The sequence below is a fragment of the Carassius gibelio genome, chromosome B25 (assembly GCF_023724105.1).
Source record: "Carassius gibelio isolate Cgi1373 ecotype wild population from Czech Republic chromosome B25, carGib1.2-hapl.c, whole genome shotgun sequence".
In the NCBI taxonomy this organism is placed as follows: Eukaryota; Metazoa; Chordata; class Actinopteri; order Cypriniformes; family Cyprinidae; genus Carassius; species Carassius gibelio.
Window position 1 is genome coordinate 21,285,373 of NC_068420.1, and position 26,650 is coordinate 21,312,022.

Sequence of the window (26,650 nt, forward strand, 5' to 3'; positions counted from 1 at the left end):
ATACCACATTTAATAAAAGTTGGAACTGAAATGTTGATTTGAAGTGTCAGTTATTATTAAATCTAGACAGAGAAAGCATTTTGTTAGGCTGCTTGTGCTAGTTACAGTGTGATCACTCACATGAAAGTCATCAGAATAAATATGGGCTCAGTGTGACCAGGGCAATATTTTAAAACATAGAATTAGTGTTTTCATACCATGAACATAGACATTCTGTGGTTGAGATGTGTATCCTACTTGAAGAAATCTGCATCATGATCAGCAGCTGGTAAATTGAGATTCAAGTAGCTTTACTGGCATGCTAAAAGGCTTTACAAAGCATTGACACTGCTTCAAAACAATGGTGTTGAACGGGCAAAGCATCCATAGAATTGCAGCAAAAGCTTGTCAATTTTCTAATTGGTTTCCAATCCACAAATATTTAGATCTTTTGATGACCGGACCTACATTTTGTCAAACTCGAAAACATCTCTTATTTGACAGTTTACCATTTGATCTCACTCAGTGACTCTAAGCTGCATAGGATGGGATTGAACCATGCAGGGAATTGTGTGTGAAATTTAGTTTTATTTGTAACTCTTTGGTGGATACATTTATAATTTCCACTGCAATACTACTGGTACTGTTACTGTCTCCAATGCTAGGATTGTAAGTAGATAGCCCACTCTCAGGGGTCTGGGCGACTATGCAGGAAGGTCTTGTCTGGCCATAGCTGTGTACTCTTATTCTGATATGCAAGCCTTCATAAGACCTTGAGAACATAGCTATCTAAGGATAGCTAGCTAGGAGTTAGGAAGATTCTGAGGACCCACACACTTTTGGGGTCTCAAGAGATCTGTTTTGTTAGCAGTAACTCTGTAGGCAAGGGCTCAGTGAGACCACTACTCAAAGACCCTAAGAAGGGGGCAAGTCACTGAACTAACAGATACAGAATATTTATCAAATTGATTAAAACTTTACTAACAGTTAAAACATGCGTACATTTAATTTAATCATTTCATATTTACCATGTTTTCAACAGTAGTGACAAGAACAAATAGAATCTTACTTCAGCCGGCTTGTGAGTTTATATAGACTAACAAGTCATCACTGCTATCGTCCTCACACCACACTCGTGGTCTAGTCTTTGGTTGAGCTCAAATAGGGCTGGGTTACATTAAGAAATATAAGCACATCGACGTGAGAGGGATGCAGGTTTGATCTTTGCCTTGTGATGGTGTTGCTGGCCAAAGAAATATTATTACACTTGGTGTAGCTTGCTGGTGGCAGTTGCAGAGGAAACCGGTGTTCGTTGCATGCCCACCATTCGAGAGGATTTCCGAGTGAAATATAAGTAGTAAAAAAAATAAGCAAGCACATATTAATAAAAAAAATACATTAAAAAAATCCAGTTATCTTTAGTATCTCCGGGTTTCATTTGATCAAACAGCATATGCTCATCATTACATACTCAAGTGCATCTCTGGCTTTGGCTCATCGTGTTTTCTCAGCTTGTCTTTTGTAATCCTCTTAGAGGCTCCTGCTTGTCCTGGCTCAGTGAATGTCTTAACCGTACAGTGAGGATGGTCACCCCACTTATGAGGTCAGCCCAGCCTGTCGTCCTGTGTCAGATATTAGCACGTTTGTAGACCTCTTGATTTGGGTTGAAATACACAGTCGGTTACAGGTTTAAGCTGTTAAGTGTATTGTAATGTATGTTGCCCAATTTTGTTTCCCATCGCATAACTTATATACCCAAATTTAGCTTTTTACAGTTTTGTCTTCCAAACACTTACTGAACATTCTAGAGGACATTACACCAATTTAACTTAAAATCAATAAGATATGTCCTGTATTTATTTTACTGTTCAAATAAATTCAGTCTTGCTGAGCAGGAGAGAATTATTTATAAACATTAGAAAATATTTCAGATCCCACAGATACAAATCTATTACAGATCTATTACACATCTAATGAATGTTGTTCAGATGCTTCGACGCAATGCATTTTATTTAAAACGCTATATAAATAAAGGTGACTTGACTTGACTTGAATGTTATATCAAATGTATTAATATAGCTGTTGTAATTATTATTATCATTATTTCTGTCTTACTATTTAATTTTATTTTACAGAACAACAGTAAAATTGCAATACTAATATTTATGAATGTTGATGGAGCCTTTACTTTGGCGGAAACCCCCAGGAAGACCTCCTTTTGTTGACAACAGCAGATTAATACATTTTTCTAATAAGAATTTGAGAAGAAGTTTGCTGCACGTGCCACACTGTCACATCCATGCCTTGTAAAAATTCATAAAAATGTTACTGAGCAACTGACAAGTAACACTATTCCAGCGCAAATTATTCTTGCGCTTTGAACTTTGAACCCTGGCTAACGAGCTTGTGCAGTGCTGTTTGAATACATGCAGTTCTTGCATGTTAAAAAATATAACATTCTGCAGTTTATTTATTAATTGTTTAAGGCCATTTCACGATTTTAATCATCATACAGTAGCCAGCAACAGCCACCCCTTCCTCTTCTCTTTGAAGACATGCGATGCAGTGCTAAACAGTCTCTCGTTGTCAGTGCTTGTAATGATTTTTGCGTCTTTCTCTGAGAGTTTTAATTGTTTCCACACTGCTGACATGTCTGCTGCATTAGTGCGCGCCTATACTTGGTCACGCCATAGTTAGGTACAATTTATTAGTTACGAACACCACATTTATTTATTTTTTTTTCTAATTATCGGCCGAATAATTTTGGTTGCCAAACCTTTGGTGCATCCCTAGTCAGAAGTATAAACTGTTATATGAATTTAAAACAGGGTTATATGTGTAGATGGGGGAAGCAGCAGATAGGCTATTTGAAAATCCAATTAGATTTTCTGCCAGAAGGAGGCTTTTTGTCAGAAATATAATAGTTTCCCCAGTAATGGCTGTATACAAAGCAGCGCCGCGCTCATGAACGCTCCCATCAGATTGAGTTGTAATGCAATCTAAACTTTTCTGAAGACACTCAGTTCATTTCAGAGATACAAAAACACCCGCGTCACATCATTGCTTGAATTAGTAAGAATGTGTAAAGTGTATAAAACTTTTACATTTTGTATATGTACATGGAACATCCACTGATGAGTTACCAAGGTTAGCCTATGTGCCCCAGCCCAATTTAACTATTATTAACATTTCGACTGTTTATTAGTACTAATAAAGCACATATTCTGTATGACATATCATATTCTATATCCCTAATCCTTGCCCAGTACCTAAACTTAACAATTACCTTACTAACTATCAATAGAGTTTATTGAGGCAAAAGTAACAGTTAAAGCTGCAGTAGGTGACTTTTGTAAAAATATATTTTTTACATATTTGTTAAACCTGTCATTATGTCCTGACAGTAGAATATGAGACAGATAATCTGTGAAAAAATCAAGCTCCTCTGGCTCCTCCCAGTGTCCTATTGCCATTTGCAGAAAGTCATCCGCTCCCGGTAAGAATCAACCAATCAGAGCTGCGGTCCGTAACTTTGTTTGTGTTCAAAATGTAGAAAAATTTATATAATAAGCGAGTACACCATGACTCCATTTTCCAAACCGTGTTTTTAGCTTGTCCTGAATCACTAGGGTGCACCTGTGTTTATATTCGGACTATTTTAGATTGCTTCGGGGATACCGCGGCGGAGTAACCCAGTACCTTTGTGATTCTTCATAGACATAAACAGAGAGAAGTAGTTCCGGCTACAATGTTCTTCCGCAGTTAATAAACAGTTAATAAACAGTTCTGTTTATTAACCGCTAGAGCGTCAAAAGTTACCGACTGCAGCTTTAATGGTTTGTTAATGGCGAGAATTGGACCTTGAAATAAAGTGTGAATGCATTATTAATAAACACATAGTAGTATACATAGTAGTTTTAATAAACACATAGTAGACTCATGTTAATGAAGTAAACTGTAAATATGTCAAGAAAGTCACGCTTTGTGTGTGACCGACTTTGTCAGCAAGAATCACTGGAATATGTTAAAGAAAAAAAAAAGTACAGTGTATAGCAGGCTTTACAATAATACATCTTGTATTGCAATGACATCCCCACTAACATCCTGCTGAAAGAAAATATTAGGGCAGCCGTGATAGTAATCACGGCAGAAACAACAGATATTCTTCCTTTATCCTGTGATTTCACACTTATCCGAGCCTGACCTCACTGCCACTCCTGGTAGAAAGAAGTTACGATGTTTCTTTATATTCCAGATCAATGGCCTAAACCCACTACTCCATGAAACCGTTGGTGTCAGGTGGAGTCAAGTCATTTTCTCTTAACTAAAACATCAGTGTTTTGCCACGCCACCTTCAATGCACACATATATGTAAGAGATAACACGTTACCAAATGAGAAAATGGCCCTTCTTAAATGACTAGCCAGTAAGCCGTTGCTGCTTGGCTCTTCGAACAAGCACAGTGAGCGGTTTCGGGTGACCTCGCACGCCGTCCTGTCACTTTGACAATGCCGGGGAACATTGTGGGGCAAGAGATCTTTCTCCCACAGGCAGACGCGATGTAAATGGGAGTAAATGGGTTTTTCATTTCTAAATGCCGTCTGATAATGGAAGTGGGTGATGTGTCAGATCACACACATATGAGCCTCTGTTGGAGATAAGGCCATTCGTACAAGAGCAGTGTGTGTGTGTGTGTGTGTGTGTGTGTGTGTTATCTTCGCCCCTCTGTTTTCACAATTTCTATTCTGTTCCTGAAAGACTCATTTGAATTTCCTCATCATAACAGCCCTATGCTTGAACCTCAATTAATATGTTAATGTTGCTGTGCAAGGTTTTTAATTAGTATAAGATGAATCACATTGCATTTAGGGGACCTGATTATCGCCCTCAGATGCTTTGGGGGTGTCGTTTTGTTGTTACGTGACGCTCTTAATGGCATTGTTCAGGGTGAATTTTTCAAGCTTAAAGTATTTAATTTTCTGAGTAGTAATGGTTTATTCCATCAAGACTTATTTATTTATTTATTTATTTACACAGAGAGGTATTACTCTAAAATTGTGGATTAAATTACTGGATTCACTACATTTACAATGGCATTATTGGCTTTTGTGGAGCTCGAAAGTTTTGATGACCTATCATTGGGAGGACAGAAATCTTCAGATTTTATTAAATTAATTTGCGCCTGAAAATAAACAAAGCGTGGAAGGTTTGATACGATGTGAGGATGAGTAAATGATGATCGAAAACTGACACGGAAGAGAAGAAATTGTCATTCTATCAGTCCTTCTCTCTTTCCCCATTCCAGTTTGTTTTTTGTCCACTGCTATTATTTCCGTCTCAGTAATCTGTTGAGGTACATTTATTTTTGCGAGGGAGTTATTGAATCATAACTGTGCTTTTATAAGAGTAATTAAAGTTAAACGAGGCCTTGATGAGCTACTCCTTCAGGAAATGTTGTGATATTAAATTATTTATGTCTAGAGGGTCTCTCTACCGTATGTAAATCATTTAGGAATGCAAATGGCCCACTAAATCTCATAGATTATGAATCAAAATGTACTATTCCCATGTTTAGCTCTGGGCTTTTAATCACAGAATTACTTTTCTTTTTGTCCATGCTTGAAGTCATATTAATCTCGTGCTAGAAACACTGTGAGGAATAAGACACCTTCAATTCAAAAGACATACAAGCACAGAATTAGATGTCTTTTTCCCTAATGTTAGTCAAGGTTTTTACACCAAAAAAACATCATAATTATCATATATGCTTCTATTTTCCACCCTGACCCTTATAATCAATCAGACAATTTTTGCTCTTGTCCTATCAAAATGTAAATGCACATTAGAGTTCATATGTTAATGAGCTCATTGTGATGTCATAACCACAAATATTCCTGAATGAGTCGTTGTTGTTGTTTTTTTTTAGTTTTATTTCAATAGACAGTCTTTATGAAGGTTAGACTTCACGTGATTAAAAAACAACAACATTTTATAACATTATTATTATTGATACAATACTATTGCATTTTGAGTTGACTGTCTTTTTATGTGTTGAACAGAGTGATGAACAGGAGGGACCTGAGGAAGACACTCGGAGCATCGCCGCATCTTCAGTTATGGTATTTCAATCGATCAGTCAATCAATGATAGTTCATTATTCATGTGCTATTTTGAGGTTTAATTATTGCAATGGTAGAAAATATAAAATTGCTATCATTATTTGTATGTACTTTGTGTACGAGTTGGGCAGAAATACATCTATTTATGTATTTATTTATTTACTAGTTTAGAAGACACTGTTATCCAAAGTAACATACAAATAAATGTGGTTATGTTACATTGTATTACATCACTTTATATTGTACATAACGCAGCAGGAACCGCTTGTACCATAAATTAATAACCCATACCACACAGTGTTTTGGGAAGAGGACTGAGCTGTGTTTCAGGCATTTTTCTCAAAGCATTTCCTTGCAGAGTATACAAACAGTCTTGTCCCAGAACAGCACGCCGGCGGTTGAAGGACAGCCCCCTCAGTGAACGCATGCGTTTTTTAATTATCGTGGAGGTGACACCTCGTCCCCGAGCATCTCTCACCTGAGCTGTAAACAGGGCTGTGAACTTTGCCGTCAGCCGCGCGACCCTGAGTGTCATTGATGAAGGGAAAAGCTCATTAATACACACCCAGCGAGAGACAACACAACACGGCCAGCTGAGAAACCCTCAACATACCCACATAGCTGATTTTTACAGCATTTCAGAAAGATGCTGTGTCATTTTAGTGGGCGTGATAGTCTCACAGATATGTCTGATTAATTGCTGTACTGTTTTTTTTTTCCACTTTTGTGATGTTGTGCGTTTGAGTGTTTACACTTCAGCACAAGCTTACAGTGACATGGATGTGTCAAGCTTTAAAAGCCAATCACAAAAGCACCATTAAGCTGAATAAAATTATCTTGTATGCTATATTCTAAATTTTCTGAGCCCATACGATAACGCTGTGTGAGAAACAGACCAAAATCTAGTCATATTTTGCTGATGACATGGCTAATTTGCTAATAGCATAGCTCAAATCTCACACCTGCTTTTGCTCTTATTCAAAACCTCAGATTTGCCACTTTTAGAAAGTTTGTGTATGATTTGGAGTCAGTGGTCAGTGGCTGTTTGTGACATTCCTGTCCTCCTGTAAAGTCTGTCTTTATGAGTTGAGAAGTCGTCATTTTGATGTCAGGCTTGTTCAAAATTATGTTTTTTACATCTATGTTGTTTACAAATGTGTAGATTGAATCGTTGTATGCTTTACTTTTAAATGGCTAGTTAGTGTTCACTTGAGCATTTTCCAGTGCACTTTCAGAGTGCCTCAGAGACCCTCCACCTTCCCCAGCTCCACCTGTATAGATCTCCTACAGGTTATTACCGTATTTTCCGGACTATAAGTCACATTTTTTTTCATAGTTTGGCTGGTCCTGCGACTTACAGTCAGGTGCGACTTATTTATTAAAATTAATTTGACGTGAACCAAGAGAAATGAACTAAGAGAAATGAACCAAGAGAAAACATTACCGTCTACAGCCATGAGAGGGCGCTCTATGCTGCTCACTGCTCCTGTAGTCTACACTGAAGACATTGAGCGCCCTCTCGCGGCTGGAGATGGTAATGTTTTCTCTTGGTTCTTGGTTCTAAAAAAATGCGACTTATAGTCCAGTGCGACTTATATATGTTTTTTTTCCTCATCATGACGTATTTTTGGATTGATGCGACTTATACTCAGGTGCGACTTATAGTCTGAAAAATACGGTATATATGCCAACTGTGCAGCAGCAGTATGTCTGAAATACTCACAGCAGCGAATCAGAGTATTGGCAATAACAAGTTCCTGTACTTCCTTTGCAACAGCAGCAATAACCAATAACAGCAGCGTAGCAGATCTATTCGGCCAAGACCAAATACATTAACGTTGCCATATACATTACCATGCTAAAATCTTCCAGGAGTCATAATAAAACTAGTTTTATTGTGCCAGACTTAAAACAGAAGGTGTGGACTCGCATCGCAACTTTTATTGGCTGTAAGCCCATTTGACAACATGTACAGTAAAGTAACCAAGCACAGTTAACTTTGTTACATGTTTAGGGTAAATTTTACAAATTTATTTTATACATTATATTTGTGCTTGTAAATATCGTCATCAGCATGCTTACTGTATTCGCACAGCTTGTTTTTTTTTTTTTTTTTACTTCCGCGATTTAGCTGATCCACAAGGGGGCAACACTGGCTCTCAGAAAAGCAACGGAAAAGATGTAACAACAACAGAATACTGGAGACTGCAGCACACTCATCAAAACTTGATGGCTTGAGTTAGCAGGCAAATCTCTATCTTCAGGCGTCCATAATCAGACAATACAGAGAATGGAATAGCGAACATTTACGATTTATGCCCATACGTTTGGAGGCCACGTAATAAGCTACACCATAAACTTGCTGCTGGAAGCGTTTCTTTCAAAATGGATGTCAGAAGCCAACGGAGCCATAAACAACCAGAGACATTAATTTCAGAATAAACAAGGGGAGTTTGTCTCTTGTTAACTTTCATTTTAACTTTGCTGTAAACTTTATTGGCTGGGTACCAACTGGCCTGCCAATTACAGCGCCTTTCTCTTGTTAATTTTATGTTGGGGTGATAAATTCTCAGCAGGGCTCGAGTCCTGACCTCAACCTTACCTACTTCTTTCATAAAGAAAACTCCTTCAGCACACCCGTAAAAAAAAAAAAAAAAAAAAAAAACAGACCGTTGAAGGCATCACAAAATATGTCAAAGAGAACCAATTTGTTGATGTGCTCTTAATTTTTTAGTGGTACACTTACACCCACTCCATGCTTCTTTTAGTTTAGCTAAACCAAGCTAATGAATCAGTAGCTGACTCAAAACACGAAAGCTACAGCATGTTTCTCCTCCATCCCTAGTGTCCGCACAAAGGGCACAGAAACTTGCTGATATCGTATCTCTCTCCCAGCGAGCGGGACACTGACCTAGCTGTCTCATTCTGCCAATGCTAACAGAGTGAACGCCCCAGATCGGACATTTCCATGTTAGCATTCAACGTCTGAGCAGTCCACGCTGAGATGAGTTCACCAGGCCGCTGGGTTTGGAGCGCCAACACCGCACGTCCCATGTTCAAGAGTAGACCTGACTCACCTCCAACTTGCTCGTGATATAGCATATTGTTATTGTTAGCAGAAATATTGCATTTTTAAAACAGCTCACATATACGTGAACAAAGTAATTAGCATTTCATGCAGAACATGCACGTTTGTCAAAAGGCTTGAAGGGTCTTTGCTCTGGTCTTCATGTCAAAACATGTAAGACATGCACACGTTAAATAATCTAGGGTTCTGTTGTATGCTTGTACTTGAAGAATTCACATCCTGAAATTATAAACAATATTTTATTAAATTAGTGTATTACTTTAAATAGCATAAAGTAGTTTAAACAGGGTGGTCACATAATGTGGAGGGATGTCTTGTATGACTTTGTTTGTTCTAGATCGGATACGCATATTAATGACATATTTTGTGTTTCATGGCTGTTTTGAAAGATGCTCACATGGTTTTCCAATAGTAATGGTCTCTTAGAGACTTGAGGCGTGTAAACTTGAACAAGTCGCTGAAGGAAACAACTATAAAACCACCTGGAGTGGGAAACGGCAGCACTGACATCTGATCCGTCTGAGAGCGAGAGTTGGGATGCTTTCATGTGTCCGTGCAGGCTGAAACCTTACAGAGATATCTCACGATGTCCATCACTGCAGCAGTTTGTCTTCATCAATCAGCGCGCTGTTTGTTGACCATAGCAACAGGATGTCACAGTTATTTTTATGGATCTGGTTATTGGGGTCTGCCCTCTCACAGCGGGAATTTCCTCAGCACAAGGCATTATGGGATGACGTATTTGCAGGAACTGTTTATGTTCTCTCATGGATTGAATTATTACATGATTTTCATGGTCAAATAAGTAAGCCGTAACGTTTTGAGCATGATTGAATGTCAGTATTTTGATGTCACACTTGGCGTGTTTCTGTATCTGGTTGCTTTCTAATGAGCAGCTTATGTTATCTGGCATTGGGTGTTACCAGCGTTGGTTGGTTTTCGTCTGGAGACGCAGCTGAAGTTTAAGAGTCAAGGTCACGCAGACCCCTCGCCTTCATCTGTCAGCTCCTTTTGATCTGCAGAGCCTTTCCTCCGTCTTTCTGCACGCTCTGCCTTTAACACGGGGTCAGAGGTCAAGGCAGGGCAAGGCCACAGAATCCCAGCCTCCACTGCTAGTTTCCCTTTCTGTCTTTGTTTCTAATATTGACCTGCAAAATAAATGTTTATTTCAAAGTTCAAATCTATGTTGCTTTAGCTTTTATAAGACACATCTGTCAATATCCATGCTCGGCCCCTGGTCCCAATCTGCAGCCCCTCAGTTGCCATGTTGAATCAATGTTTTAAACAGAAATGCAATAAAGTCAGGACCTTCACGGCGGGGGTTTCAATTTGTCATATCATAAACAGGTGCTAAACATGAGGATTAGCGGTGCTGAGATCCACGCTCTTCCCTTGGTTCGTGTTATCTGAGTATCGGATCCCTGACACGTTCTGTCAGATTGAACAACGGGGCCCTTGTGCTGGCCGCGGGCGTCTGCAGGGCCCCAGACTTGGTCACAGGTCATTGATCAGTGTGACAAGGAACTCTGTCTGGTTCTGTTTAGAGGGAGGCTGCCTGGAACCGACCTCAGATTAGGAATGAAGAGAGGTCAGAACGAGAAGGAGCTGACGGCTAGTGTTTGAACTGATTGTACTTACATTGTAAAGGGGGAGGGGCTATCAGACTCTGATGCTGGATGACAAAATAACTATAATATGCCATACACTACAGCTTTATGGTCATGCTTTAGTCTGGAGAACAATTCTCACTATTAACTAATTATTCACCATGAGTTCTGATTCCTAATTCACTGCTTATTAATAGTTAGTAAGGTAGTTGTTATGTTTGGGGTGCATTGATATCTAAAATAGGGTCAAGCTAAATTAATATGTGCTTTATAAGTACTAATAAACAGCCAATATGCTAGTAATATGCATGCTAATAAGTCCAATAGTAGTCAATTAAGGAGAAATACATTTCTGCACATATTACTTCCATGCTGCAAGTATATGACAGAGTAATCAACCAGTAATAGTGCAATGGAGGCACTGCTTCCTGTCACATGACTTTTAACCTGTATGTAACCTGCTGTTCGCCCTCACATTCACGCCACTCTTTAGAAACTCAGTGATAGCACAGTGATCTTGTGTTGTATGACACAAGTTGACAGTGTTACTTTAGGTGGGAAATTAGAACAGTGTTTAGTGTCATATTCCATCATTTGATTTATACTTCAGTTTTTTTTCTATGATACTTCCTCAGAGACAAACTACATACTACGTATAGGTCTTACAGGTGAATCCTATTCTTATATGTTCCCTTGTGTCCACCATATCTTGTTTGTAGTCACTGTTTCAACGGGTACAGATGGACCCCATTGAGAAAGAATGGCTGCGCTGTGCAGCGCTGGGAAACACTGCCACCCTGTACCTGCTCCTACAACAGGACCCTACACTTGTCTCCAAAAAGGTGGGACTTCATCGTCATATTCACTATATTTTATGTGTGTGTGTGTATATATATATATATATATATATATATATATATATATATATATATATATAATTCTCTGTATGGAGCCAGTAGCATTATTTTCCTGATTACTAGTAATTTGTGAAGTGACTGGAGGGTTGCAGCGGTTGTGTTTCCTGAGTTGTAAGGGTCAAGCTAATTAAGATGAGGATTACGTTACTGCACAGAACCAGAGAGTGTCTCCTTTGAAGATTTAGGGCATGACTCGGACAGGAACTGATTGTTGTTTGACCAGAAGCGTTTTTTATTTATTTATTTTTGCCTGATAGTGTTAGAGGAACAGAGCGGGGTCTTCTCTAAAGGTGAAGAGAAAAGAAAATAAAACACGCTGACGACTTCCAGATATTGTTTGTCCCCTGGATGCAAGCGCAGCCTGTATTTGCTTAACTTCAGAAGCCTTTGGCCCCAAGGCTGTGCATTCTGCCATTTACGCACACTTCCGAATCAAGGGAGACGGTTGCACACAGAAAACGGAGAAGAGGAAAAGAAAAGGAAGGTGGCAGACGTGTGTCTGGTTGTAAATCATCACATATGTGCCTGGCAGCAGCAGCAGGTCGTGGCTCTACGGGAGTGAGGCCCAAAGCAGCAGCTCTTATTAAATTTCCATGAAGTTTAGTGAATTTACGCAGTGAGCAAGGATGACAGGGAACGGCTGGCGCTGCTAAGTGCTTGCAGCGTTGCTGTAGAGAAATGAGCAAGAACACGTACCACCTCTGTAGCTACTGCTAATGCTAATAACTACTTATTTTACTCAAGTTTAACCAGATATTAATGGAACATTCTTAGAAAATGGTGCCATTTGTGTCCAAACAGTTCTAGGAATTACTTTGAAAAAGTCCCAAAGCACCCATATGGGTTTACAGGCTTGCAGTGCAAGAACCAATAGTTATTTAATGTTACTAACCCTGAATCCCTAGTCGAGTTGTTCTCATGTTAATTAGTAATCAATCAGTAGTAAATCATGGCCCAGAAATTCCTGCAGGCTACCCTTTCCATAAAACCTACATTAAAGAGTGTTTTTAAAACATAGCTAGCTTTATTTTTTTTTTTCTCAACATGTCAACAAAAATTCAAACATTGATCGTTCTTTCCACTAGTTTTCAAAGTCAAACGGATTTCATAATCTTTGTGCAAGTTTGTTTACCTGCTATCGCCACAGAAAACACTTTAAATCATGTGTCCACTAGCATGCTAGTGCTGATAACAGGAAAATGTTCTTTTGTGTAAGTGATGCTAACTTAGACAACAACAGGGCATTTCCAAACAGCACGCAAGGTTTTCTTCTGTACCTCACAATGCATTTTTCAAACAAGGAACCGGTTCAAATGCATCTTCATTGTCTCTAAAGATAAGATGGGACATTCTCGTCAGATCAGACTTCAGATGTGGCAGTCAAAGATGGACAATTTTAGTGGAGCTTTTTTGCTCATCCAGTCCACCCAGGTCAACAGTAATGGCCGATGCTCTTAACCAGGATCAGATAAAAGCGATAGTGTTGATTGGATAGACAGCATCTTATGTGGCCATCACGATTGAGAGACAAAAACTCATAGGAAAGGTTAATCTCAGGCCCTTATCAATCAATTACATTTGGCTTTGTGGAATTAATGGCATGGCTGGAATTGCTTGGCAGGATTGAAAAGGGTTTGTGGGCTGAACTTGGCATTGGCGTCTCTAGGGGAAATGAAGCTCTTTGTGTTTGAAGCATCACAGCCAAACGGTTCAAACCCCTCTCATAGAGGCAGATACAGAGCAAGATAACAGCTTCTCAAATTAATTAGTGCCTCCTCGTTCCCAATCAAATGGTTACCTTGAGTCCCTTGTGTATCCCTGCAAGAAGCGCTGCACCATTGAAATTGCAATGTGTGACTTTGTGCGGTACATCCTTTGATGATGTTTGATGTATGTGTCCGTGATGGCTACAATCTCATTACATGTATTTCCTTCTTTTTGCAGGACTTTGTCACCGTAAGTACATGATGCCCCTGCCTATACCCCCTCATCCCATCCTCTTTGCTTCTGCTTCATGTTACTAGAAATAACTAGTGCAAACCCAATCATTAGTTTATCACCCTTTTCATGTAACTCTTAGTTTTCCCCTAATCTATCTGTTGTCCGCAATTATACTCAAGTGTTGTTTTAAGAAGATGATCAATCAATCAATCACCTTTATTTATATAGTGCTTTAAACAAAATACATTGCGCCAAAGCACTGAACAACATTCATTAGGAAAACAGTGTCTCAATAATGCAAAATGATAGTTAAAGGCAGTTCTTCATTGAATTCATTGATGTCATCTCTGTTCAGTTGAAATAGTGTCTGTTTTAATTTGCAATCAAGTCAACGATATCGCTGTAGATGAAGTGACCCCAACTAAGCAAGCCAGAGGCGACAGCGGCAAGGAACCGAAACTCCATCGGTGACAGAATGGAGAAAAAAACCTTGGGAGAAACCAGGCTCAGTTGGGGGGCCAGTTCTCCTCTGACCAGACGAAACCAGTAGTTCAATTCCAGACTGCAGCAAAGTCAGATTGTGCAGAAGAATCATCTGTTTCCTGTGGTCTTGTCCTGGTGCTCCTCTGAGACAAGGTCTTTACAGGGGATCTGTATCTGGGGCTCTAGTTGTCCTGGTCTCCGCTGTCTTTCAGGGCAGTAGAGGTCCTTTCTAGGTGCTGATCCACCATCTGGTCTGGATACGTACTGGATCCGGGTGACTGCAGTGACCCTCTGATCTGGACACAGACTGGATCTGGTGGCCACGGTGACCTCGGAACAAGAGAGAAACAGACTAATATTAGCGTAGATGCCATTCTTCTAATGATGTAGAAAGTACGGTGTTATGTGAAGTGTTCCGGTTCCAGTTTACCTAATTAATGCAGCCTAAAAATCCTTTAACGGATTTGGATATTAAAAGCATATTAGTATGTTATGTGTATGCCAGGTTAAAGAGATGGGTCTTTAATCTAGATTTAAACTGCAAGAGTGTGTCTGCCTCCCGAACAATGTTAGGTAGGTTATTCCAGAGTTTAGGCGCCAAATAGGAAAAGGATCTGCCGCCCGCAGTTGATTTTGATATTCTAGGTATTATCAAATTGCCTGAGTTTTGAGAACGTAGCGGACGTAGAGGAGTATAATGTAAAAGGAGCTCATTCAAATACTGAGGTGCTAAACCATTCAGGGCTTTATAAGTAATAAGCAATATTTTAAAATCTATACGATGTTTGATAGGGAGCCAGTGCAGTGTGGACAGGACCTAGGATCTATCAGCTTGTCCTCCAACAAAAAACGACCATATAGGTTGTTTGTGCAAGCATTTATTACGACCTATATTTACGTTTTAAAGTTAATCGCCCTCTAGCGGGAGTAAAAATAATGACAGTATCGAGTTGCGTCTATCGTCATGAATTGACGTATAACGTTATTACCAATCAAAACGCACATTTATTTAAATGCAATGTGTGGGCGTTTTACACCGATCTCACAGTATTTCCGAAATATTTTACTACTGTAGGTGGCTTATTCGTTCGAATGACCACACCTAACCCCACCCCTAAACCTAACCCTCAGAAATCATGCTAAATTATGATTTTTGAGCATATACATTTTCGTGCACGTCCGTTCGCTGGGATCGAACCCATGATAGCATGATTACATATCAAGGTATAACGCAATAATCTACCAACTGAGCTACACGAAACACAAACCAGAGGGCAAATAAAAGAGTACAAAACATTAATATAAAATCGACCTTTTACCTATAGGGGCGCAATTGTAGTATACGCTCTGATGGGTCATATTTCAGGGATTTGGACAAACGACTTATACAAGCGTATTGGTTGGAGGACAGGTTGGAACAATTGTTACCTGAGGCTCGGTTGGGATGGGAACTAAAGCCAGAATTATGATGCTCAAAATACAAAAACTACCAACTTAACTACAAATTTTAGTAGGGTAACAGTTCATTTTCAAGCATGTTAGCTTTCCCTTTAAAAAGTAAAAAACACTGTGCAATAACTAGTGGCGAAAGGAGAGTAAAATTTATTGGGAACACAGTTGTAAGCCCAAGTGTATATTTAAGCCTAAAATGCCCACCCTCTATTTCATATTAACCAGTTTGAGAAACATGATCTCACAAAATAAAGAAGTGGAAAAGTATTTTTCAAGGTTGCGGTTGCATACAAATTTGTACAATGTGAAAATGTACAATTTGTGATGAAATAAAAGTAAACTTCAAACTGTACCTCTAAACCCCGTAAACCTTACATATGAATGAGATCGCCAAAACAGAATATTTATGAATTGGAATGCAACTATGGTGTAGATTGCAGTTCATTTAAATGAATTGGTTTGTGCAAAATTTGATTTTGAATTGTATTGTAATAGAATGCGAATACCTTCAAAACGGTTAGCCACTTTTTGGTAATAGCTTGATCATCTAGCCAAGTCAGTGCTGATCACAATGAAAAGGAAGTCAACAAAGACAGCAAGTTTGGGGGTATTTAGATGAAAGATATGTATGAGTAGAGACTTCCACTGGTCAGCTGCATCCATCGCAATGCTGTTGTTTACTAGAATATGACACCAGGGAAATCAGAATGGCAAACAATAACATCCAAGGGCTTGCTAATCTTCTTAAGAGAAATTAATGAAGGGGGATGGAAATGAGAAGGGGGTGTCTGTAGCCAGGTTGGACACTGATCTCGAGGCGATCGAATAACAAGGGAAGATGAGACCAGGATCTGGGGATTAAGCTGAGGAGATCCCAGAGGAATCAAATGAGAGTTTAGCCTTTAGGCTCACAATTTCTCAGCTTAGAGCCAACAACCCCCAAAACTTCAAAAACGGGAGGCTTTGAAATGGGAGTAGGTGTCTATAATCCCTTCTGTGGATGCTAATCTATGTACCAAGATTTGGTCTTTCCCTTAGTCTGAGCTTCACAACAATGCTCCTCTCCTCTTGGGCTGGCTAACTTTAGCCTTGTGATGTGTTGATGAAAGTAGAATGGATTAGTGGAGTAGGTGTTCTCTTTAGAGTGCTTCTTTCATTAGATCTCATTAGCTCTCTTGACTAGAATGTTGCTTAGAGTCCATTGTACAGTATTTCATTTGCATCAGGACAATGTTTGATCCATGTTGTCTTCAATCACTGTTGTCTTCAATGACTTCACTGGATTTCCAGGGGGTAAGTATGCTCTCTAAGAGTCGTTTTTGTTATATCAAGTTTGTAAGCGGTGTTTGCTAAGGCAAGCCTTGCCAAGGCAGAGGAGGGACCTGGGTTATATCAAGACTTTTGGGTGGGCACTTATGATTTAGGTCAGTGAGCAACCACAAAGACTATGCTAGGAGCAATGTTGCAACATGCTAAAAAACATCCAGAATAACTCCAGTGCCCTGGTGACCACCCACAATATCCTAACGTAGGTGTCAAACTTTTAAATGCCAAGGACCCCCATTGATGATGATCATGATTTGTTCACACCAAAAGCGAAGCGAATATTCGCACAAGATGTTTTTTTTTGGGTCATTTACATGAATAAAAATATAATAATGCTCTCCCTCCACTTTTGTTTTGTACAACTGGATGTTTCAAAGCAGACGCGTTATTAAGCTCTTCGTTGATTGACATTCGATACAACGCATTGCGCGAACTTCCTGCTTGTGTTGCGTCTTTGCATTGACTTTGTAATATACTTGTGTAAATAATTAAATTCTCAATTTTTTTTCACAGTTTGAAAACGTGTGGTAAAACTTGCAGTTTTTCAGCACCAATCACCTTGTGGGCAGACATGCAGCGCTGTTCACTTCCTGTCAGCTTGCTGTCCAATCGAAATTAAGGCATAAAACACCAACAATAAAAGCGATAAGCAAACTTATTCATTAGAAAATGTAATTTTAAATTACTAATATCTATTTTTCTTCTACCCTTTTATCTTTCAAATGAACACAATTGATTTCTTTCTTACAGCACTGACGGACAGTAATGAAATGTGCATGTATCACTGCTTTTCATTGATCTTTATTAATTCAACGTACATTAAAAAGCGTTGCCTATGTTTTCAGGAGCACACAATCTAATAATGAGAGAAACCAGTGTTAATATATGAAAACATGGTCACTGTGGTTTACACCTTCGGGCATCTTCATGCAAGAGTTGAGGTCTCGTGTTCAACATTAATAATCGCAATGATGAGGTATTTAATTCATGTTAATTTGTGTGTCTGGTATGCGGCCCTCTCTATACACACAGGCAGCCGAATGATCATTGTGTCTAATTATAGTGTAATGACACGGCAATTATTAGTTTAACAAACAGGCACCGCTCCCGCCGCCTCGGGGTGGACATGCACCTCTCCGCATCTCTCAGCCAATAGGAACAGAGGATTGAGCTACTGTGGTGTAAAAGGATTAAATTCATGCTTAAGTTTCAGGATAAGGAAGGCTCTTTACATCTTTTTATTGGCCTTTTGTGTGTTTACAAAACATTTCACAGTGTTGCAGCGTAAAATGATTTTAACAGTTTTATGAGATGAGAGGTAAATACCTTAAAAAGTCAATGTTTTCTCTCTATTTTTTAATTCTTGTGATTTATGAAAGCTGACAGAGGGCTTGTTCTCATCTGCTAGTGTAAGATATGCTTTGTACTAAACACAAACCTCTTCAGACAGCATCCTAACTGAAATAGACCGTCATAAGAGGGATTTTATTAATCTATTCAAGCAGAAACTATATCATACAAACTGACCTCGCTGCTCAAAACACACTGAAGACTGAGTTCAATAGTTTAATGTTAGCATGTTGCTAAGCAAAACACTTGATACTCTAAAGGAGTGCTGTAGGGTGGTGTATTTTTGTAGGCCAAATCCAGAAACCAGTTATCATTTTAGTACTTTAGTTTCATCAACACAATTGGCTGAAATGAGACATTGAAGTCATGTGACTATGGCATAGTTCAGTTGCGTTTAGCTTTTACTTCTAACAATCATGTTTAGATTTCAAAATGTATAAAAGTTAATAAATTAAATAAGAAAATAACCTAAAAGCCAGTGGAAAATCCTATTAGGTGTTTGTCGATGGAACCAGGGTGATGCTAACTTACTACAAAAATCCATTCCTGCAGTGCTCTATAATATACAGTAATACAAAACATAGCACATACAAATATTATATAAAATGGTGTGTTATTAAATGTTGATTATTTAATTATTATGAATGGATGTTTGTGTAACGCAGTGGTTCCTAACTAGTAGGGCACGACTCTTCTGGTATGGTCACAGACAGTATAGGAACAAACAATGCTAAATAAAATAAATAATAAGTGACTAGCCATATCATTTCGCTTAGTTAGGAAAACGAAATAGGGTTTTAAACCTTTAAAGTGTTAGGTTCTTTCAGCCGAACTATAGCAAACCGCATTTCTGTTGTTTATAAATACATGAAATTGTGCAATTGGTTCATATAATGATATAAAATGTGCATATTGGTGAGCTTATACAGTTTTTTTTTTTCTACAATAAACATTTTGATATTGTGTTGGATCACCACAATATCTGAGTCTTGAAGCAAACCCAGCCGAGAAAAGTCCCTTCAGTTCTGTCTGAAATTGAAAATATTCAAAGCTTTCATATCAAACCTCAAATTTGAGTGATAAGGTCATAAAAGGTCTGTGTGGGTTTGCGTGTGTGTGTGTGAGTGTTTGTGTGTGTGTGTTTGCGTGTGTGTGTGTGTGTGTGTGTTTGCGTGTGTGTGTGTGAGTGTTTGCGTGTGTGTGCGTGTGCATGCATGCGTGCGTGTGTGTTTTTGTGTTTGCGTGTGTGTGTGTGTGTGTGTGTGTGTGTGTGTGCTTGTGTGCGTGCGCATGTGTGTGTATGTGTGTGTGTGTGTGTGCGCATGTGTGTGTGCGACGGCTCTCCCTGTGCAGTAATTCAGTGTTATCCCAGCAGTCATTGTAAGAGGCTGTTAATGTTGCTCATTTGTGTGGGGCTATGGCCGTTTTTAAACAGCTCCATATGGTGACAAGCATCAGGCTTTGAGTGAGAGTGTGTGTGTGTGTGTGTGTGTGTGTGAGGGTCTGCTCTCACCCTCTCTATTGAGCCCGACCACAGAGGAGCACTATAAGCTGTCCTTTCACACTGCCAATAAAAGACAGAGCCTCCATCTGGCACACACTAAACCTCTCTCTCTCACACACACACACACACACACACATGAAAATTACACTGCTTCTTATGCCCAGCTGATCAGACTGCGGCAAGAGGAATCAATTTTTTTTTTTAAACAAAATGATGATGATGATGATGATGATGATTATTATTATTAATACTACAAATTCACATTCTATATTTTTCTTAGATTTGTTTAAAAAGCTTTATTTAATAAAAATAATTTTATTGTCCAAGCAACACCACATTATAATATCCATACGTTTTATACCCATTTTATTGTCAACAAACTGTAAATCACTTTGAAAAGTAACAATAAGCTCCAAATGTCTGATTTTAGACATGTTTCATGTGTGATTGCCAAATGATGCCCAACAAATCCATTAATAAACAAACAAACAAACACTTTTGTCCTGAGTTTGTTCAAATGCCTTAGCAAACACCTCTAAATTATATCTGTCATATTCCCTTGTGAAAATAATTCCCCATATTGAATATTCATGAATAAAAAAGCACTCACAGATAATATATTATTAATGAAATTAAAGACAACTTAAGTGTTTTAAAGACTTTTTAAAAAGTTTATTTTAGTAATAATGTCAAACTAAAGGTTTTACTGCTTTAAAGAGGTAAGCATATTTGAATAACATACTGCACTTAAGCACATGAAAAGTGCTTTATGATTATAAGTTTAACTCTAGAGTGTTATTTAATATTTGATATAAGCTAGTACTAAATTGCAACTTAAAGATGTGTTTGTACAAAAATATTTAATTACATGACATATAGAATAACGTTCATCAAAAATGACATTGAACCATAAATGCATGTCTATGCATTCTGCAGTAAACTTAAAACTAAAGTTCACTACTAAAGTGGTTAAAACACTCTAGAGTTCAGCTAATTACATTGAATGTAAATGGAAAGATTTTAACCTCTTAACTGTGACTCACATTTTTAAACATAGACTTGAAAGAGCATGATCCAAACATGAATTTGTATAATTCATGACTGAAAACATTTTGTAACATGACTTTGATGTACCATTTTCATGGCAATGCAATGTTTGATTTTAAAATGGGTTTCAAACAGGTTAAACAGGTTAAACAAAGAACATGCAATTAAATGTCCAAAGTTTATACATTCAGTACACGCTTAATTAATAAGCTATATGAAAAGTACTCTTTTTAAATGTATTTTAAAGTGTAGGCCTACTTATTTTTCTCACAAGGATATAGAAATTTTGGACCCTATTTTAACAATCTAAGTGCATGGTCTAAAGCGCTGTTTGGATCCACTTTTGCTAGTTTAACGACAGGAAAACAGTCGGCACGCCCGGGCGCATGGTGTAAATGTGTTGTCCCTATTGTCTTAATGAGTAATGGGTGTTTTTGGGGCGAAATGTGCAATAAGCCAATCAGAGTCTCATCTCCCATCCCATTCGAAAGCCACTCGCGAAATGGCAGGTTCGCTATTTACACGCAGGAAAGCAATTTTTAATTTGTAAAAATGTGTGTGTGCTGCTGTGTAATAAGCAAAGTGTACACATGTTGTGCACATATTACGAACACGCTCTTTAAATAAGAAAAGAAAAAAACATTGAGCCAGACTTTAGACCAGGTTTGAGTTCCTCAAAATAGTAACGCGCTAACAACAATGCATTTGCTATTTAAACAACATGGCTCAGGATGCGAAAATGAGAACTGCATTGGGCAGAAATGATCAAAAACCCTTGCGGCGGGTGTATGATAAGGCCCTTGATGTTCAGTGCTCTGATACGTTTTGCTAACATCTATGTTTTGCGTTCAGTGGATATTGTTTTATTGCACATTGTTTACTAAATGATCATAGACCTGGGCAGATTGTTGCTCTTCAGGACGGGGCACAGACTGGCTGGAGACCAACAGAGAAGAGGACATTTCTCAACGGATTGTATGTGTGTGAATAAAGCGGGGCCTGTCCGCCCAGCGAGGGCTCTGTAAGAGACGGCTTATGGGGTCAAGGTGGGCTGCCAGCTCTTGCGTGACAAGATACATAGGGCTTTTTGATTCGCTCTTTGGCAGATTACAGGTTGCTATAGTTTCTCTAATGCTCAAATCAAGCATTCAGCTAATCGGCTCAGAATAGGTTAAAGGCTGCCGCTGATTTGGAAGAGATAAAACTTGGTGACAGAAAACCGGGGAGGAGAGTTTGACAAAGGCACGGCTGCTCCGGCTTTGATGTCCCGCTCCGTGTGACTGTGGATGGGGACTGGAGAAACACTCTGAGCTTTTGGCCAAACACACTGGTGTGATGAAACACAATGGCGACTATGGAGAGCTACAAGGCCCAAAAGAGTTGTGTTATCCTATTACTGATATTGTTTTCTTCTTTTCTTTCTCTGTTTCGCTCTGGGGATCTCTTACACACAATGAATGAAAAAATAACACTTGGAACTCCTCAAATGGTCCTGAAGTTTGTAAGTAGCCTGTATACATGCATTAGAGATTGTGTAATCTAGAGGACTTTTGTGTTCAGATCAGTGATACCAATCATACAATGATACAAATATTTTAATACATATATTAAAATCAGTGTGATCAAAGTATTAATCGAGATTCGTCGCAATATACATGCTTGTGTGTGTATTTATATATGCATAATAAACATACACACTACATGTATTGGTCACTACCCGCAGTTGAACAGCAGTGGGTTGGTTTGGCGTCCTTGAGTTTGGCTCAGTGAGCTAATATTGTGCTGAATTAGCTGCTATGCAAATGACTCAAGCCTGTTCTCACTCATTCATATGAGACCAAATCTGCTTATGCAAATGAACCCAAACACAGCTTTCATAGGGGCTTCATAAATAGGCTTCAGATACAGTGACCCCAAATTTTGGACTTTGGTATTTGGACTTTTATAGCACTTAAAAATGTCTATATGTCATTGAATAAATACAAATATCACTGTAGTTGAATATTTCTTGTCCTACAAAACTATATTTAATTTGAAGTGAATGGAAAAGAAGTCGGTAAACTGTTTGGGTTGCGCAGTTTTACTTATTGTCAAAATGTTTATAATGATTATATCACTATTTATAACCGATTTTAAACAGGCCTCTAAATGGACTAAAGTCTTAAAAAAGTTACTAAATTATCTTAAGTACAGTATATACAATTCAATGCATAACATTTTTCAGTAAAAAAAGCGATTCACTGAATAACATCAACAAGTGCATTAGACGCTGTTCAGAACTGTCTGCTTTACACGTCGCTGATTCGCAATGGTAAGCTTATTATAATGATTTATAATTTGAGCGTCCGGGTCCGATATTGCATAAAATGTTAGTTTAATGTGAGGACATTGAACACTAACACAGAGATGTTTGTTTCTGTATTTCAGTGGCTCAATAAGTAGCTAGCTAACATTAGCACGCTTGTTCGCTTTAGAGTTGTTCTGCTCGGAAGTGATTTATATTAATTATATTTTATTATATTTATTAACATTTCTGTTTTCAACTGGTCAGAACAAAAGTAGCAGATATGTTACTTATTGTTCAGATGACATATTTTCGGATAAATGCTGTATGTGGATGTATCTTGACAGATCCGCTCTGATATGATGATCATGATTCATCCGTGAATGAATCAAATCCACAAGTAACTTGCGATTAAAAAAAATTGTGTTTCGATAAGAAATGCTGATAAAGAGACAAAACTTCAGAAACACTGTTGCTCACTCGAGTGGAAAATAAATAAATAAATTTAATTAATTAATTTAAACATTTATTATTGTTATTATTATTATTTGAGTGATAAATAATTTACTGAAAATCATCAAAAAAATTGACTACACAATTCATTTACCTTACAAAAATAAGCTTTGCAAAAGGATTGATAGAGAGAAAAAAGATTTTGGTAACATTTTATTTTAAGGTGTCCTTGTTACACGTTACAAGTACTTACTATTATAATAGCAATAAATTATGCATAATTACATGCAAGTAGTCCTAACCCTAACCCTAAGTAGTAAGTACATGTAGTTCCTCTTCAGGAACTCGAGCTGCGTTGAACGTTTTGGGGAAACGCCTTTGGCAAGATCAACTCTGTATATTGTGTGCAGTCTGTCCAATGGAAGGGTGTGATGTCACGGGCGGGGTGACATAGCGACCAGGAAGATATAAAGGCCAAAGGCGTTTCCCCAAAATGTTCAATGCAGCGTCTCGTTCCTTCGAGGAACTAGGGTTACATTCGTAACCTAGAGGCGTTCATTAATATTACTCATTACTTAAATGTACAATTATATTGTAACAAGGATGCTTTGAAATAGTGTTTTCAGTGTATAACTACGTAAAATAAAAAAAAGTCTCTCTTTTTGTGTTCCTTGAAGATAACAACGTGAGGCTGAGTAAATAATGGCAGAATATACTTATTGGGGTGAATTATGTCTTAAAGGCAGTCATATTCTGGAATTATATTTTCTTAAAAAAAAAAAAAGGAACGTAACTTTATAAAACTGAACGTAACATTTTCAGAAACGATCAAAAATATGCCATTACACAAAAAGAAACTCAGTCGCACAAATGTAACAGGCTCTTTAAATATGCTTCATTCTTCGTTAATGTTTTTCAAAAATTCGTTTTCGCTAATCGTGGATTCTGAATGCACTGCCACAGATTTCACTTTTTCTTCACAGTTTTTCTTTTGGTGTTTTGACACAAACGTCTCATGGGGGCGGGCTTAACAGTGAGTTGTTTTCATTTTCATTGTGTTTTTTTTTTTTTTTTTTTAATGGCACATTTTTTATAGTTTCTGAAAAAGTTACGTCCAGTTTTATAAAGTTACGCTCATTTTTTTTTTTTTTTTGAAGCAAATATAATTCCATATCATATGAAGCACAATGCACCCAGTGTCAATATGATGTTTGTGAATGAGTACATTTGAGGAGAGTCTTCTGAAGCCCCGGTGCATCACATGTGTGATTGACAGCAGCGTGGTGATTGACAGCTGCTGTGTTTGCATGTGTGTGTTGCAGACGGCGCTCCACTGGGCGGCCAAGCAGGGCCGTGTGGAGATGGTGGACATGATGGCTCGCTCCGGAGCGGACGTCAACCAGAGAGCGGTGAGAGCTGACAGGAGCCAGCGCCCCACTGACACGCTCACATTTACACCTCTGCAGGGGCCCGCGCACACAACACACACACACACACACACACACACAAATTAACACCTCCTCCTGCCGCTCAGGCTGCCCGTGTAATGTGTGTGTTTGCGTATAATTAAAGCGTAATTTCTCTTTAATATGAGCCCTTAGGTCACAAATTTCCTCGCCTATGTGATTGGATGTGGCTAATCAGCTAAATTTAGCTATTAATCAAACACACTCGCAGCGAGGGCTCGGATTTAAGTGGAGTGTGTTTGCATAAACATGACCTCATGTTTATTTATTCCAGATCTGCTAACAGTCGGGCAGTGAATGCTTTGGCCTTCCCTTCACTTCATGCATATTATAATGCACTGTATCTTATCTCCTCATATTGAGGGTTGGTGAAGTGCAAAGGAAATACTGACAGGATCTTTGTGCCTCTGGCAGCACCCCTCCCTCCCAACCAACCGACCCCCAGCCTTTATTTGGAGGTCTATTTTCCCTTTATCATCGTGGATCCTCTCAGAAGGTTATTTCAGATCAGATCCTGCTGCAGTTTAAAGAGTCCAATTCAACCCTTTGAAAATTGGCTCTTTAAATAAATGTGAGGATACAAGAGTGTTTGTTTGTGGGTAAGGGACTAAACAAAAAAAGTCAGAAATGATGATTAAAAGGAGAAAGCTTTTAATTTGTTTATAGTATTCAAGTTGGTTTTAAACATATAATATAGAAAAGTTTCAACAGTGGTTTTGAATTAATGATTCTCAAATTAAGGGGTGTAACCAAAAAACTTTCAGCATGTCAATGTGTCATTTATTATTATTTATTTATTTATTTTTATTCTAACAATTTTTTTCAACGATTGAAGTAGTCTATATTAGTGCTGCCAAATGATTAATGGCTATTTATCAAAAAAAAAAAAAAAAAAAATCTGAATATATATATATATATATATATATACACACACATAACATATGTAGTGTTATGTATATTATGTATATATTGTTATTTATATACATGTATATATTTCAGAAAAACATGTCGTGCTTATACATTAAATATATTTATTTATAATATAAATTATATATTTTATATATATATATATATATATATATATATATATATATACTGCATGTGTATGTATTAATATATACATAATATACACAGAACACACACATATTTTATACAAACAAAAACTTTTTGTATGTGATTAATTTCGATTAATCGTTTGACAGCACTGTAGATATCAACCAAATATCTGAATAGACTGAATATTAATTCTATTGCGCACTGAAGCATGGAAGCCGTGCATCACATTAGAGGTGTAGATGTATTAATTTAGTTAGTTAGTGATAAGTGCCGTGATTACTCAGTGTTTTCTCTCACTTTTTCCACTCCTGTAATCTCGCTCCTCGTTCCGGCTGCAGTGACGTGCTCATTGACGATAATGTTTAAAGCCTTCACGAGCACAGTCTTTTTATTGCCTTCATAATTACATAATTAACTTTTGCTCTCTAATCGTTATGGGGCTAATGGTGCTCTTCAAGTGCAGTCTCTTCTGGGCAGAAATGGAATAAAAAAATCAATAATCCATGCAGCGCTGTCAGCGTCTGGATGTGGCTCACTATGATTCACAAACACACTATCGTGCACTTCTCTTCTCTTCC

At 38.1% G+C, this 26,650-nt stretch overlaps 1 protein-coding gene across 4 annotated transcripts in view; it reads left to right on the top strand.

The window, feature by feature from the left end:
• Window positions 1–26,650, top strand: part of LOC128014367 (ankyrin repeat domain-containing protein SOWAHB) — a 61,830-nt gene that overhangs the window by 20,719 nt on the left and 14,461 nt on the right. The window contains exons 5-8 of one of the 4 annotated variants that reach the window (XM_052597938.1): window positions 6,039–6,098; window positions 11,513–11,635; window positions 13,655–13,666; window positions 24,873–24,959. In XM_052597938.1, coding sequence (XP_052453898.1) covers window positions 6,039–6,098; window positions 11,513–11,635; window positions 13,655–13,666; window positions 24,873–24,959 — 282 coding nt within the window. The remainder of the gene's footprint in view (window positions 1–6,038; window positions 6,099–11,512; window positions 11,636–13,654; window positions 13,667–24,872; window positions 24,960–26,650) is intronic. The other 3 variants (XM_052597941.1, XM_052597939.1, XM_052597940.1) reach the window with 3 other exon arrangements.